Source organism: Strix aluco, chromosome 15 (assembly GCF_031877795.1).
Source record: "Strix aluco isolate bStrAlu1 chromosome 15, bStrAlu1.hap1, whole genome shotgun sequence".
NCBI classification, from domain to species: Eukaryota; Metazoa; Chordata; class Aves; order Strigiformes; family Strigidae; genus Strix; species Strix aluco.
The window spans coordinates 16,919,124-16,934,980 of record NC_133945.1 but is presented as its reverse complement, the minus strand read 5'-3'; the positions used below and the strand labels follow the sequence as shown (position 1 = coordinate 16,934,980).

Below are 15,857 nucleotides of genomic sequence, written 5' to 3'. Positions count from 1 at the left end.
CTCAGGGACATTGCTGCAAAGTCCCTATTGATTTCAGTAGATACTGTATTATGAATGAACTGTACTTCCTTGAAAATTTCTTTCATGTTATCTAAGCTGTTGACTCTCTTTGAGCTCTGGTTTTCCAGTCAGCTAGTGTCTTTGGCCTCTCTGGCCAAATTGGAATTTGATCCAATACCAGAATTTTCGTTTGAGATTCCTTCTGTCCAGGCTGAATAGCTTTGATGTACTGCTGATTGAGCAATTTTTCATAGACTGGAAGTCTATTTAACAAATTTCCCTACTTTCCAGTTGTAATGACTCAAGCCAGTATAATATGTAGGCATTAGCATTTCACTATTTTGCTTCACAGATGAATGTACGTATTTAACTGCACAACTTCCCTTCCTGTTCTAAGGATTCTCTTTAACTGACACACAGCTTATGTAGATAAGCATGATGTTTCACAGCAGTTGTATCTCTTTTTAAGGATTGTCAAGGTAGTCTTCCTCTCAAAGTCCAAAGAAAAGACATGTCTTAGCTATAGAAAGTGCTAAACAATAGCAATATAAGAAGCAACAAATAGTAAAAATGTGTAGCCTGACTTAGTTCTCTTTTTCACACACATTGTTTGTGCTACGATACATTTTAAAGAGGAAAGTTAGTTGAAAAGGAGAACTTGTACTTTTGATTTCTCTGCATTGAGGGGAAGTATCACTTCTAAGTAAATATGATGCTGCCCAAAGTCTACAGCTAATTTTGAATTCCAAATAGTCTTAGTAAAATCTTTGCAGTTAATTTCACTATTTTTCCTGGGGACAGTGAAGCAGCTGAAAATGTACCAATGTAGGCCAGGTTGTATCCTTCAGTACTTGGCATCTGGGTATGTCATGAGCTTTAGTAGATTTTATCTAGTGTCAAGATATTAAGGTGGGGTTTTTTATTTATGCAAGTGAAAAACAAAAGCAGAAATAGAAATTACATTGGATTATTTTAGCAAAATTGCAAATTAGGACTGCAGGAGCACTAGAACTTAAATTAAATTTTCAAAGCTTCAACCAGTGTAGTTGCCTTTCCCTTATTTTGGCCTTAGCTACAAGATAATCAGTTTTGAGGTCAAAGGCAGAGTGCTTCTAGCACATTATTGCTTGGTATGTTTGTCTATAGCCCAGGAAAAGCCAGGGACAGCTGTATAGAAACCATGCTTCCTCACAGATGATGATCTTGCAGAACTTTTTGGAAAACTCCTCAGGAATCCTTAAAACGTGGGAAGAGTAAAATGGGAATCAACTTGAAATCTTTGCATCTTAACACCCATGCAAAGGCAATCCAACTTTTGATATTTCTCAAATCTAGACATAACAGAATACAAAAAAATTGTATTTGGGTTGAAAAGCCTATAATCTCCTATTCTCAGAAAACTTTGCCTGGGCACATTTGCAGGTGGGAATTGCCTAAGGTGTGAAACACTTGCAGAAGATCCGCTTTTCTCATGCTTAAGGTGGCAATCATGAGTATGTATCACAAGGTGTTTGCTCACTTGCTTGTCTGCTTCTGGAGGGAACTATTTTATGGAGGGGAGTTCTTTGCCCACAAAAAGAAATCTACCATTCCCATATTATTATATCCCCTCACAGTCAAACACACGTATGCCCTGGAGCACTGACCAAGGCTTTCTGTATCTGGCTTTTGCAGAGCTAAGGTGCAGCAGGTCAATGAGTTGCAGAGACTGGCTGAGGATGACAGTTTAAACTGAGTTTCTTCTTTTAATACACAGCTTCTCATGTGGCTCTCCCGTCAAGAAGGAGACATCTTAGTCAGGAGAACTGCTGCCCAGAGGGGCCTTGAATGTGACTGATGATGCTGAGAAAAGTTTCTGAAAACCTCCCTGGCCAAATAACGGGGACAATACTTTTTTTTGTTTGTTTTAATCTGTGGCACCCATTCAAGAGCACACTGACTGCAGGAGAAGCTGAAACTGAGACTGTTTCTCTTCCCCAAGCTGTGGTAAACTCATTCAGATTTGCCATGATAGCAAGCAGTTCTCAACTTTCTCCAAGGCAAACCCCTACCTGCCTTCAGCACGTCTTCTGGTCCACAGGATGGTGAAGTGCAACTGGAGGCATCTTATTCAGTGCAGTTTTATGTTGATAAAACTATGGGAAACAGTCCTTCCCATGTAATACCCCAGGAGAAATGCTACTCTGAATGAATTGGAGCTTATTCCTACTTATACATCAGCAAAACTAATGTTGTCTCTTCTGTTTTGAATTTTTCTGTTTTGAATTTTTTGGGTTGACATAGTGCTTAGGGATCTGGTGGAGTTGAGAATGGTCAGTGCGAGGTTAATGGTTGGACTAGGTGATCTTCAAGGTCTTTTCCAACCTAGATGATTCTGTGAATCAATGTAGGCAACAACTTTAAAGGAAAATATGTTTAAAAGACAAGTTCTGAGTGAGATAAGAATATGCAACAAAAACCCAAGGGATTTTCTTTTCCATAAAATAATCTGCTTCTCTTAGTTGCCATTTTTATAGTTAGAGTAAAACTTCGTACCTACCTGCACTGCAAGTCAAAATCATATTATTGGATAATGAGATAGGTTATTTTTCCAGTGTTTTGCATGCATTTCCTGATATTGAACATAACATGAATGTTTGGAAAAAGCAGCAAATTCTTGTTATTCTACAAAGATATTTTGGATCTTAACCAGAATTTGTAGTAGTGTACTTCGAAGTGTTATAAAGATTTAGCAAGTTCCTCTCAGTGCATTGCTTCTTACTAGGTGGAATTATTGTTCCTCTTTCAAATGTGTCTGATGGTGAAAAGAAATCATGGCAATATTCAAGGTAGTAAAACCTAGTAGCAAATAAAGAGAAAAATATTTAGATTATATTTGAATACTTATCCCATACTCAGCCTACAGGCCTGTTTAGGCAGCCATGTAGCAGACTGGATTTTAAAGATCCCATCTGGAAGCCCCCAGACAGCCCTAGAACTTTTGCTCCAGTATTTATTTCAAGGCTGTAGGTTCTTCTATAAAAATCAAGTATCTAAGAACAAAGTAGAAAAATACTATAGTGTAAACTGAATTGTTACTAGTTGGTAACGGTTTATTTGGCCACTGCCATCTTTATAACACTGTTGCTCCTATTCTAAAACACTGAACAGTAATAATGCCTAAACACAAGCCACTGCAAAACGTTGTACAGATTATTAAGTAGAAAGTTTTATATAGGCATAAGGAAAATAAATCAACATTAGGAAGCACCGGACAGAATCTGTTTAATTTTAGATATTCACTTTTTTACATTTGAGCCTCATAAAACACATCTTCATGATCAAAGATCTGGAAACATATTGCCTTTAGAAGTTTTAGAGATGAGAAAATGAGTTTCATTTACAGTATTTTTTGTATCTCAGCAAAATTGGTAGTTTACTTTGCATCTGTAACAAATTGTTAGCAGATGTAGTTACTACGAATAAGAACCAAGTTAATAGGTTCTAGTTAACCCAGCTCATAAATTACGTACTTTATTTTTGTTTACAACATGACTGATGTTCATATTCGGCTCAGAAGTGCTTATGTTAAACACATTAATGTTCTAGTAACTAATGATATTCTTTCTCCCTTTTGATGTTGGCTTTGCAGATTTATTCTGTGTTGTGCAGACAGTCACAGTATACAAGACTGGTTAATAATCTTTGCACTCTTAACAAGAAAAAAAAATACTCCACTTGTAGCTATATATTTTACTGATTTGATCAAGATAATTTGCTGCATTCCTTTTACTCTGCTCTTACTGAAAACTTGGGTAAAACTTCTTAAAATTATCCAATCTGAAGGCACCCATTTTTTATTTTACTCCCTGTTAGAAAATGTTCTTATGACAAAGGTAAGACACTATTGATTGCATTTAGAAGTCTTTGAAGTGCCCTTATTAGACATTGCCTAGTCTTGAGCTCTACAACAGAAGAGCAAGAAATGACTCAAGAAGGCAATATTAAAAAAGACTTCTGAATAGTTTTGAGCTGAATTGAGGGCTCAGGTTGTAGTAGGCTTGGAGCTGTATTTTAACGTTGTGTTTGATGGTATGGAAGATTTGCTACTTATTTAAACTGGGGGCTTGAAAACTCTTCTGCTTAAGGAATTTAACTTCAAGTTTCTGTAATTACAGATTCAAGAATGACAAGATTCATGCTAACTTACTACAAGGTATTATAAATCAAAGTGTATATATATAAACACAAAACTTATACACACAGAGAGAGCATGGAAATATTCGGATATCCAGTGAAGTATATAGGTTATATGTACTTCCACATCCACACTTGTGAAGGCAAATCTGTGTATTTAAGCACATAGATAAGTAAAGAGGTGAATGGAAGAGGTTAGCCTATAATTAAAATTTCCCTCTTCTCGAGTTTGGAGCAAATACTCACAATGCATCAGTATTTCTCAACAGGTGATAATTGAGATTCGAGAAGAAGTCTGACTTCACCCTGACTTTCCATCAGATTTGTGGGCAGACAATCTTCGAGGAGTCTGTGCCTGGGAAGCGTCCCAGCTCGGGAGAGATGCTGGTCACAGCGGCTGCGATCCAGGAGAGCAAAAAGTGTCTCGCTTAGAACCGCTATTGATAGGGACCAAGATAATTGACTTTTGTCAGGTACTTTTCCATTTCAGTCCAACTCAGATGGCAGAATATTCTGGTATTTTCTATCAATTGTGCAAATCCAGAACTTGCTAAATCTTGGAGTTCTGGTATCACCCGCTTTGGGCCACAACCCCAACACAGCTGTACTAGGCTGTGATCATTCCTATTGTTCTTAAACGATAGGGAGGGGGGCAGAAACCAAGTGCGCACCTCAACACTCTGGTCTATTGCCTTTCCCAATCTGTTCTGAGTTGGCATGCAGTCTGTTTCCAGGTGATAGGGGAGATAGGAATCCTGCGCACTAAGGGAGTGCCTGAACTCGTCTCCTCCACTATCTTTCCTATTCATCTTGGGTTGGCATGTTGCCCAGGGGGGAAAATTGCACTAAGTACCAAGCAGCTCAAGAGAGGGGGGAGCGTTGCACCGCCACAGTCTGCCCCGGGAATACGTTAGCTTTGAATAAGAATATGTAGAAATCACACCCAACTTGTTTCCTAGTTATTTTTCTTCCTAATAACGTCATATATGACAGAAACCAGAGCCAGATTTGGGATATTTTTTTACCCCAGAGTTTTTACCCTGGTTCTAATCCATTTGACTTTCATGAAAGCAGAATTTATTCACAGCCTAATTTCTACTCTTGCATTGGAGTCTCCAAGTTTTACACCTGTCCCTCCTGCAGAGGATGTGTTTTGTGCTGAAACTTTTGGTGCTGTTCTGATTCAGCAATGACCTTGCTGCAAATGAGCCCACACTCCACCTTGGCCAGGAGACAAAGATCTACCTATAGCAATCCTTCTTTAATGGGGTAAATATTTTTTTAAATTATTTTTTCAGGTGACCACGTTGCTGACCGGAAAATTGTGTTTTATGAATGCTTGGAAAAATTGTGTTGCTGTGTCATTTCATCACCAAGTTATTTGTTGTTGGAAATGTTATTTAAAGGCTTCATCAAATGAGGAAATACCTCTGCTGTTGTAGGCCAGTCTCTTAACTTTTTTTTTTCACTTCATCTTTTTGATGCTGAGTGGATTTTTTTTATTTATTGAAACAGTTCAGATTTTGCTCAGACCTTCTTTAAACATCTTCAGATGCAGGTATGAATCTCTTTAAGGAGATCCTGCCTAGAGTAAGGAAGATTCTTTCAGCCGCTACAGCTTCTGATGACCACGCGTTGCTTAACCTCATGCTGAAAGAAGATGTGATATCCAAGGAGTACCATCAAGCCTTGCTCCATGAAAAAGACAGAGAGGACCTCGCAAGGAAGATATCTCTGATATTTGTGGAAAAATGGGACCTGTACTTGAACACTTTGGTTCCTCTCTGTTGTTTAAACCTCTGTGGCAGTAAGCCTCAAAACATGACAGATAATGAGCCAACAGGAAGCAAGTACATTTCTGGTAAATCAGCCTTTTTTTCTTTGTTGCTTTGTTAAAGATTTACTTTTGTTTATTATATTTTGAGATTGCATTGTGGCATAGTGCAAAGTACATCAGTGGAGAGCAGGTGGGGAAGAATGTAATGCAGAATGTAATGCAAGAGCAGCTAAAAAAGGATCCACCCATTCAGGGTAGCTACCGGATACGCATTTTCATAGCCAGGCCATAATAAAACTTGTTCTTTGCCACCTTTTGCAAAACCAGAAATGCAAAGTAGATTAAAGAGACCGTGATAAGGTCAGTTTTTCTCAACTGACATTCCAACTGTTGATAGTCTGGGTAGCATTTGTTCGTGGCACATGCTGGCAATTCATGTAGGGAAATCTCTTATCTTTTTCAATCATATATGAGAGGAATGCTCTTCACTTTAAATTCCAGATGTCTATAAGCAACAAAATTGCACTGCCTACAAAAGACTGCTGCAGATTTAAGGAGGGGAAGTACTTAATAACTTATGAGGCTGGATTCAAGAGTTTTGAGTTTTTTGGTGGGCAGCAGGAGAGCTAAAAATGCAGACACCTTATAATTCTGAGGTAGTTAACTCACTTTTTAGTCTGACCCACCATAGGATTAATGTATATGTTGAAGAACAGGGACAGCTCTGGGACAATCCTAACATTGTCCATCCTATATAAAATGACGGAACCCCAGTTTAAATTATAGCATTCAGAATTACTTTTACAAAACCAATTGTAAAAGGAGAGTAAAATAATGCCTAGTAGATAGAATATTGGGGTAGTCCTGTAGAACTGATGGAAGGACCTTGGGCTGCAACATAGTGAGGGGTATAAATTTTTTCCTCTCCTAAAACACGGTATTGGACATCCCTTCTCAAGGCATGGATGAAAGTATCAGAGAAAATGCTGGAGAAAAAAAATTAAGATAGTTTCTAAGAGGGCAAAATACTGACCTGGAAGATTTTAGCTCTATTATTACACACATTCAAATTAATGCCAAGAATTCATATTTTAAATGTAGAATATCATAGCAAGTGGCCTAGTGTCACTTATGCTGGGAGTATTTATAGTCTGGTTTCTACTTTTAATGAAATCCCTGAAGTGCTTGAAAAAACATCTGCTCCTTCTCATTTTTGTAATGGTAGCACCTAAAATCTCCATTCAAAAATCTTGATCCTGACATGCCTGGCTCTGTATCTCTGTCACAAAGCCAGTGTTTATTTGAGATGTGACAGAGGGAAACTGAAGTGCATCAGAAGAAGCATTAGTCTTCATCTATCACCTGTTCAACCATTGTCACTGTTCTCTAGATAGCAGAGATAGACTTAAAAAAAGTTGTTTCAAAGACATTAATTCACCAGGAAATGACTCACATTGTATGAGAGACTCCAGCTTCCTTCAAAGCAAATTCTTTTCTGACTTTCGTTTTGAAATTTGTTAATTTTTCAGCCTCATGTTCAATCATTGTTTCACTCTAAAAAAGCCTTGCAAAGAGAACTTGGATCAGGAACAGATTGATATCAGCAGGTTTCTCACTACTTAATAGCTTTGCAACTATTTCTTCTACCACAAAACAGATCTTTACAATTTCTGGACAAATAATCCCAGCTTTCCCCCTCTTGCAAAGTGCACTATTGACATCCGTTTTGCAGTGCTTCCAATACTAATCAATATGTTCTGTTCTCTCCTTTTGCAGTAGGGCAGCGTATCAGCAAACATTGAAGCAAAGAAGCTGAGAGGCTTAGGCAGTTCTCAGCTGTCTTGTTTTCCAGTCTGCTTTTCCCCTCTAAGACCATCTTTATAGACTAGTCCACTAGATCTACCCATACTCTGATTTGCTTCAGCAATTCCTTTCAGTTGTTTCTAAGCAGCTATGGGTCTTGTACAAAAAGTGGACAACCAGTATTTGCTGCAGTTGTGAACTGGAATCACAGTAAACAGCTGAACTCTTTTGTTCCCCAAACTTTCATTCTTGAAGTGTATAGATTGCCTCATGGGATTACAGCCTCAGAAGCTGGTAAAGAAATCTGCCTGCAGGGCTGGTAAGAGTTTAGAACTTGTGGGTTGTGCTGTGCATTAGAATAGGGCTAACAAATAACCCTCTTAAATTCTGTTGGGATTTCTCATGCAGTGATTGTATTACTGTCTCATATCAAAACAGAGCACTAAAATACAGAATCTGTATTTGTGAAGCCTTTCGTTATTTTCTGCTCTGAATGCTGTTATACCGAGATGTTGCTTTTCTTCTAAAGTGCTCAGAGGAATTCCAAGAACACAGCTGCCTGGTTTTGGGTTCAAGAGGCTGAAGAGGCTAGTGCTCTTCATTGCAGGGTGGGCCCTGTGTCTCTAAATACTGGGAACAGATCAGCCACTCCCAGGAAGGAAACAACTTTATCTCTTTTCAGTGAGCATGTTCCCATGGAACCTGGTGGAAGTGGATCTCCTCTGCAAAGGGAAAAGGCTTACACAGGTCAGCAGCAGCTTTGCTTATGGGACCTGCTGCCTTGTGCAGAAGCCATTTGTTACTGAGCAGCTGATTAAAAACTTGCCGTACTGAAGCAGCAAGTCCTGGATGTCATTGACTTCATCAAATCCCACTTCCTTTCCTCTTCAGACTCTGGTGGAACTTTTGTTATAAGTTATAGCCAATGGAATAATAGTAGAAAAAGTATTTTCTCACTTGAGAATATATTTTCTTTCATAAATAATTTCTAATTTGTATAGGTCTATGCATGATAAAAAATATAAAAACAGGCAAATAAATTTGCAGAGCCACACAGAAACAGCTATAGGCATCATGACAGGGACACTCATGAATTAAGTTGGTTTTCAAAAGGTCTGTCTTACACCAGGTAGGCACTGGCAGGGTAAGTGATGCTGCTACAAGCAGACCCTGAACACCATCTGTAAGCCAGACAAGATTTATGAGCTCCTGTTTTGTAGAACATCTTACTTGTCATTTTGGGCCAATGGCAAGAGACGCTTACACAAGATACCAATCTAATTTTATATTGGTAGAGTCTGTGAGCATGTGAAGGAAATACTTTCACTTCTGTTACACCAAATGGAGCTGCAAGGTAAGAGTGTCTGCATGCTGCTTGCTTTATGCTTACTGATGGACTGTTTAACAGCATGACTTCAAGACGGATTTGAACTGGAATAAAAAAGGAGAGGAAGAATTCTGGGGAGCACCAGAAATTGCTGCCACTGGGTCTCATCCAATTTTGGCTTCCAGCCGAATAAATGGATCTGTTCCTAACTAGTGACAAGTGCAAGTTCTTCTTAGCGGTGACAAGTGACCAGTAAGGTAACAGTGCTTATTATACCAGGGTTGTTAGAAGGCAAGTTCTTCTTAATTTTCCTCTTTGGAATTCCCCCTGAGCCTTTAGCTTTTCTGCAGTGACTGTTCTGGCTCATTTCCTCCTTTCTGATGTCACTTTCTATAAGCCCTGGACAGTGATAGCAGCTCTCCTCATTTTTCATACTGAATCCAGAGTGGAAGAACAGGAACTGTCCAGTCTCCTAAGGTCAGTTTTAACTCAACTCTTGAATGCAGTGCTTTTGTCATGGTAAATTCATCTTATCTTACCTTTTGTAGATATTGGTAACTACAGTGTGTCCGTATCTGGACTTGTATTGCTTGAAATATTGGTACAATGAAGTCTGAATGTGGCTGAAATTTTGAAGAATTTTTAGCAATTTTATTTTGTGGCTAGCCCTGTTACTTGCTCAAAAGGTTGCTCTAGTCAAAAGTTAAAGTTTCAGACTTGTTAAGTAAGTACTTGTTTTTTGTATAAATGTTGCTCCTACAGAAAGTGAAACAGGATTGTTGGAAGAAACTGGCTTATTATTCACAGGTCTGGCAAGACAACCCGGAGCTCTTTACTTTCACATTTAGGAGGACTGAGGTTCCGTCTTGAAGAAAGTCTCTGAGTGCAAATGTACTTTTTCTGCCAAAAAAGCTTATAGGCAAGGTGTCTGCTGTGCCGCGTTATTTCATCTTACTGCTGGGATGGGAGAGCTGGGCGTAGCTGTGACATGCAGAGGCGATACTGGATATGAAAAGTCAAATTCTGCTCTCAAAACACAACTCTGACACCTGCAGGACAGTACATTATTAGTCTGCCTGAACTGAGCTGTCTCCAGCGCAAGGCTAGTAACATTTCTTTTATCTGTTGTGTTGGTCACTATACAGCTAAGTTAACTGAAAGGCAGAAGCTTCTTTTACCTGAGATTTATACTTTTTCTAACTTCTTTAAACTCATCTCTAAGAGAAACAAAGGAGAATGTGGCAGGTTATAGAGCACGTCTGTTTCCAGCATCATCTCTGTTCTTCTTCATTTTTAGACTTTAAAGCCCATGGAAAGTAACACACCACTCCATCGGCAAGATGAAGACCATTGGCAAAAGTAGTATCTTTTGTTAAATTAGATAATACAACAGGAAAAGTTAAACTGTCTTTCAGATGTATAATCCTTTCATAGATCTGAACTAGAAACTGAAACCTTCAAAGCTAAATATAAACTGAGCACCATTACTTTCAGTTTACGAATAATCGGGGCATCTCTGAAAGGAAGATCTGGTTGGTACCTGTGGAGCAGAGGAATTGTTAGTGATAGATTTGGAGAGAGGAAAGGGAGGCAGGTCACTGTAGCATGGAGGGTTCTTCATCCTTCCTTGCTGCTGGCTTGCCCACCTCCCAGAGAACATTGCCCCAAAACACTGCCTGCGGCAAAAGACAGGAAACACATCCCTGCCTTCTGGTGTGTGTATTGTGCACCATGACATATCCTTTGGGGGCACAGAAGAAGAGAGAAGACTTCCTGAAGTTTTGGGGTTTTTTTTAAAAAAAAAAAAAGTCTTTAAAATTGTGGCTGATGATACTGAGCTTTTAGCTCAAGATATCAGTGTTTCACTGGACTCCTTACTTAGTTTGATATAACCTGGGTTTTGTCAGCTTGCTTCTCTCAGATTCATGTGTAGCACTTAAGGGGTCTGGTAAGAAAATAGCATTTCTTCAGCAATCTTTAATTTTTCAACCTCCTGTGTCCACAGCAGTCCTGCTCTTTTATTTTTCTGTAATCTAAGACTTGGAGCTGTAATGTTAAGTCATCCTCTGGTTAAGAAGTGTGTGATTTGCATGGGACTACTACTATTTTCTATGAATTATCCTCAGCTTCCTAAACTAGTACAAAAATTAAATTGTGGAGTGGGGGTTTCCTCTGTTCCTGAAATGACTTTACATATATTCGTTTTCTTAACCTCTGTACTCATGTGGGAGATTTTATTACCTGTCAGTTCAGATGTCGACAGAGTTTTGGGAAGGAAACCCCCTAACAAATGTCCTCAGAAGCATCCATCTTACTTCTGAAGTAAATGTTACATTATTGTCTGTATAATTTTCCTCCGTTCTCTTAGATACTGTTTGATTTTAGTTTATAGCAGAATCCATTGCTGGGAGTCTTTGACATGTTGATCCTTTAAAATATAAGGCATGGTTAAATCAAATTATTGGGGCAAAATGACAAATCACCTCCCTTACCTTTAGGAATCTAAAATGCCCCATCTAACCCTTAAGGCTTGTATGTGATTTAAGTGAACACCTCCTCCTTCTTTAACTGGATTCTTTGTCCTGGTATGGTGATGTTCACTATTTGTTTTACTACTTTTCCCACATTTTTAATTCATATGGTATCACTTGGACTCTAAAAGAGCACTGAAAAAAACATTGAGAGTCTTAGAAGTGAATCATATTGTTGTGCTGTATATGCAGAATACAGCACTAAAACAAATGCATCCCAAGTAGAAACCTTGCTGTAGCAGGCATGAACTGAATCATTGCAGAGGTAATATGAAGGGAACACAGGTCTACCGAATATAGCGATGCAGCTGGAGTGTATAGGCTGCTGCAGAAAGGAGGTGTTATTTCAAAATTTAAAGAAAAAAATCTGTCTTAACCAGTGTCCAGACAACAGAGACTGAACTTTCTGAATGGCATGGAAATACATTCGGAAGTACGTCCTGCCTTCCCCCCGCCCTGCACCTGCACTCTGTGCATGGAGGCGTGCCACAAAGCAAGAGTGAAGGCATTCCCTGGGGTCTTCAGCCCTTTGTCCTGCATGTCTGTGTGAGGTCTGTCTTCCTCCTGCTGGGAGCTGGCTCTAGTGTTCACAGCCCTAACACAGAAATGTTTTAGTCCTCTGATGTGAAAATGTGCCAAATGCCCATTTTGGCAGCACAGTATGGGACCCCAAAGGGAATGTATTATCAGTAAACTAAGTTAAAATCATGTATGAAACAACAGAGAAAGTGCTGAGCAATATAGAGCTTATTCATCTTTGGTGTCAGACAGAGGACTGCTGGGATTCTGTGAGAAAAAAGGGGAAGCTCTGGGAAAGGAATTGCTGTTGTAAACAAGCTTGGTAACGTCTGGTTTCATTTTGCGTGCTTCAGTTACAGCAAGCAGCAAAACACTCACTATCCCTGAGGTGTAATTCTCCTTGCCTCTGGCTCTCTCGGTGTAGAAATTTTAATCTTTCAAAACCTCACTTTCTTTTTCCCGCACCCTTGGACAGTGTGCTTTCCATGGTGGCACCAGGACTTTAATGCAGCAAAGCAGAGCTGCTATTAAGAAATTGTTGGTTCAGCTACAGAAAGAAATCACGGCATCCCAAGTCCAGTGTATTTGGTAGAAAGACAGCTATATAGAGATTCATGTCAAAACCAAAATAATGAAAAAAAAAAAAAAAAAAAAAAAGGGTAAGCTGAGGGCTGTTCAGACCTGTGAAACAAAAAAGATAAGTAATTAAGTTTTTCATTCTTGAAAGAGCATCAATCTTCACTCTTCCCAAGGAAGAAAGCCATGTTTCTCTCACTCCTGTGTTCCTGGGTTATAACACCTTTTATGTTCTAATTTTCAGCTCTCTAGCTGGATTTGGCACCAGCAAGACTTTCTCTTGGTTGCTTCCTGACTTCTTGATCGTTGTAGCTGAAAACATTTTGTATTACTTATATATTTATCCACAGGGAAATGCTATTGAAAGAAAGGTTTAAAATAACAAAAGCTCTTATGACTATGACTTAATCAAAACTTAGTATTGCCATGAAGATTAAGTAGGCCTACTTAGTCTCATTCCATAGGACTTGCCCTTTTCTTTGTCTGCTGTAATCAAGCAGATTTACTAGCAGAATTTACTAATCACTGAACTTGGAGTGATCCATTTGTCTGTCTTGCATTCCCTTTATGGCTTCTGCCCAATTACTTCTCTGTCTCTATCCCCAAAATTATATTGACTCAGGTGATGATTCAACAGCGTTATTGACAAAGTCTGGCAACCTGGCATTCAGAAGGCCCAACTCTGTTTAGATTTTACATTAATTCAACAAAGGAAGGGGCAAAGCAAAATGTTACAACAAACTGAAAATTCAATCTGATATGTTTATAACCCAGTTCTTGGTTCTTACGCAGGTTTGTCAACTTCTGCTTTCCATTTATATCACAGCAGGCAATAATATCAAAGTTTTGTCATCTTGGTAACATAATGAGGCCACACAACATGAAAAAGAGAACCACCTGACTGTAGGTGTTTCCTACTCGTGGGACATCTCGAGCCCACCTGCTCTTCTAAGTTCTGGCTCTAGATTCTGGTATCTTCTGCAGCAGAACACAGAGGTGCCCGTTTCCAAGCTGTTCAGAGGGACAACCATCTAGAGGGGGGAGAGGAATGATGATTAGTTTATAACAAGGCAGCATGTAGTAGTGTGTGGCTAGGTCTGCTCTGCCTTCTTTCATCAGAGCTGCAGTGTTAGCTGTATTTCTTTTTTAATGGTACAGCATGTTGCTCCACATTTGCACACTTCAGAAAAGTTGGCACGTGCAGCCAGGAACACAGGTGGTGTTCTGCTAAAGGCAGAATATTTGAGAGCTGTATTATAGATATCCTTCATTGCAAAATATGGTGCTTGATGCCAAGCTGAAACTTTTCATGGTTGTGGTGTGTGGACACCTATTTTAAAAGGATATGGTCTGGAAATATTGATGGTTGTTCATTTCATGCTGGCATGTCAGTATTATGGTGGAGAAAATAACTTGGATCATGAGCCCAGGTGGAATTCATGTCAGTGATTTGTAAACGCTGAAGAGGTTTTGAAATAGTTTGATAAAGGTGGTGAATAACCAACCAATATTCCACTACCTGTGGAATATACAGGAGGAATGTTTGGGTTTATTCTAGTGCCTGCTGCACTAACTGGAAGGAAGTAGAAGGGATTTAAAATGAGGTGGAGGAAGAGACAAACTGTATCAAGAAATGTGGCTGCAGCAGTCTAAGCAGCTCTCGTATAAACATTGGTGGCTGGAACAGGGAGCACCCTAGACCAGCCAATTTGTCTGGATACTGTATGACGCTCTGCTTGAAAGGCTATAGCAATTCCCGACTCATGAGTAGGTATGCACGTGAGTTCTGAGGGGGAAAGAAAATTGATTTGAAAATATTTGTGAGAGGTTCCAAAATGTCAGTGAGTGCCCTGTTACCAGAGACTAATTCCCAAGGTGACCGTGTCATTCTGTATGCAATCGACCGTATGGTTTGGGAAAGAATTATATAAATGTTCTACCTTTCACTGTTCCTTCTTGTGCTGAGGGGATGTCTCCTAGTGCCACCTCCAGGACTTAGCAGCTGGGTGTAGCATCCCAGCCAGAAGCTGCTTTCCCTGAGAAGAAATTGTCCTGACACTAAAGAATGGTATTCTCCTTTCATCCTCTTCACTGCAGTCTTCTCATTTCCCTGATACCTGTTGGATATGTGCTGCATCATTTATATCCTGATAAAGATACAGCAGTTGAGTTGTGACTTACTCAATACTTAGCACTTTTGGTCCAGGTGGTCAGACTGCAGTATTCCACTCCCCTGACTGGAGTAAAAAATAGACAAGTCTCATTGCAAGCTGTGTCAGGATCTGTAAGTTTAAGTAACTCTGGGTTATGACTCAACGCAAGGCATGGTAATCAATGCCAGTTCCACAGCCTTAAGATCTCAATGTCTTGTCAACAGAAGGCCACAGTGCAGGACTTGTAGTTTTGGTTGACAAAAGCTGTGGTTTTGTCATAGCTAACTGTTTTGTAATTTGATTTCAGACAGCAAGAGGCAAATCATGGATTCAGCATTTGTGTCTGAAAATGGCTATCTCGATTTGCTGCACAGTGATATTGATCCATTGCATCTGTATACTCTCCTTGATCCTAAGTCATCTGGAAATGAAGAAGGTGCCTTCTCTGTAGGTTAGTAAAACACTAAAAGATGCTTGATTAGTTTAGTCACCATGCTATAAGTTATTACCATCTCCTCTCAACTACGTAGCCATCTAATGGCAGTTTATCATGGTGGCTGGACTAAATTCAACAGACAATTAGTTTTACAATATGATAACTTTGTCTGTATCTGTATATAAAATAGTGACTGCTTCCAGAAACATTTTTAAAACCATACATGTTTACAGCTTCCTGCTCAGTGAGTCTAACAAAACATACTGTACATGTCACTCATCAAGGTGTGAGGCTAATGTCTGTGCTTTGGATATCATTCCTGTAAGTAGTTCATTTGCAAATGTTCCTATTGTAAGCTGGCCATGTGTAATTGTCAACACTTTTTGTAGTTTCAAGCCAAAAGCTTTGCAAAACAGAGACTTGTGACGAAGCCAGTCTGCAAACAAACTGGCATTTTGTTTCCTTCTGAGATCCTAAGGCACTGACACAATGGACTTTCATTACCAGATGCCATCTTACAGCTTTTGGGGGTACAGACCAATGATTTTAGATTCTGTGA

General features: G+C 39.3%; 1 protein-coding gene across 3 annotated transcripts in view; it reads left to right on the top strand.

Moving 5' to 3' along the window:
- Positions 1 to 15,857, top strand: part of CIITA (class II major histocompatibility complex transactivator) — a 49,651-nt gene that overhangs the window by 9,007 nt on the left and 24,787 nt on the right. For 2 of the 3 annotated variants that reach the window (XM_074841261.1, XM_074841262.1), the window contains 4 exons: positions 4,446 to 4,649; positions 5,320 to 5,445; positions 5,729 to 6,037; positions 15,170 to 15,313. In XM_074841261.1, the coding sequence (XP_074697362.1) occupies positions 5,737 to 6,037; positions 15,170 to 15,313 (445 nt within the window). In that variant the 5' untranslated portion in view covers positions 4,446 to 4,649; positions 5,320 to 5,445; positions 5,729 to 5,736. Of the gene's footprint in view, positions 1 to 4,445; positions 4,650 to 5,319; positions 5,446 to 5,703; positions 6,038 to 15,169; positions 15,314 to 15,857 lie in introns of those variants that run through there. The other variant, XM_074841263.1, reaches the window with a different exon arrangement.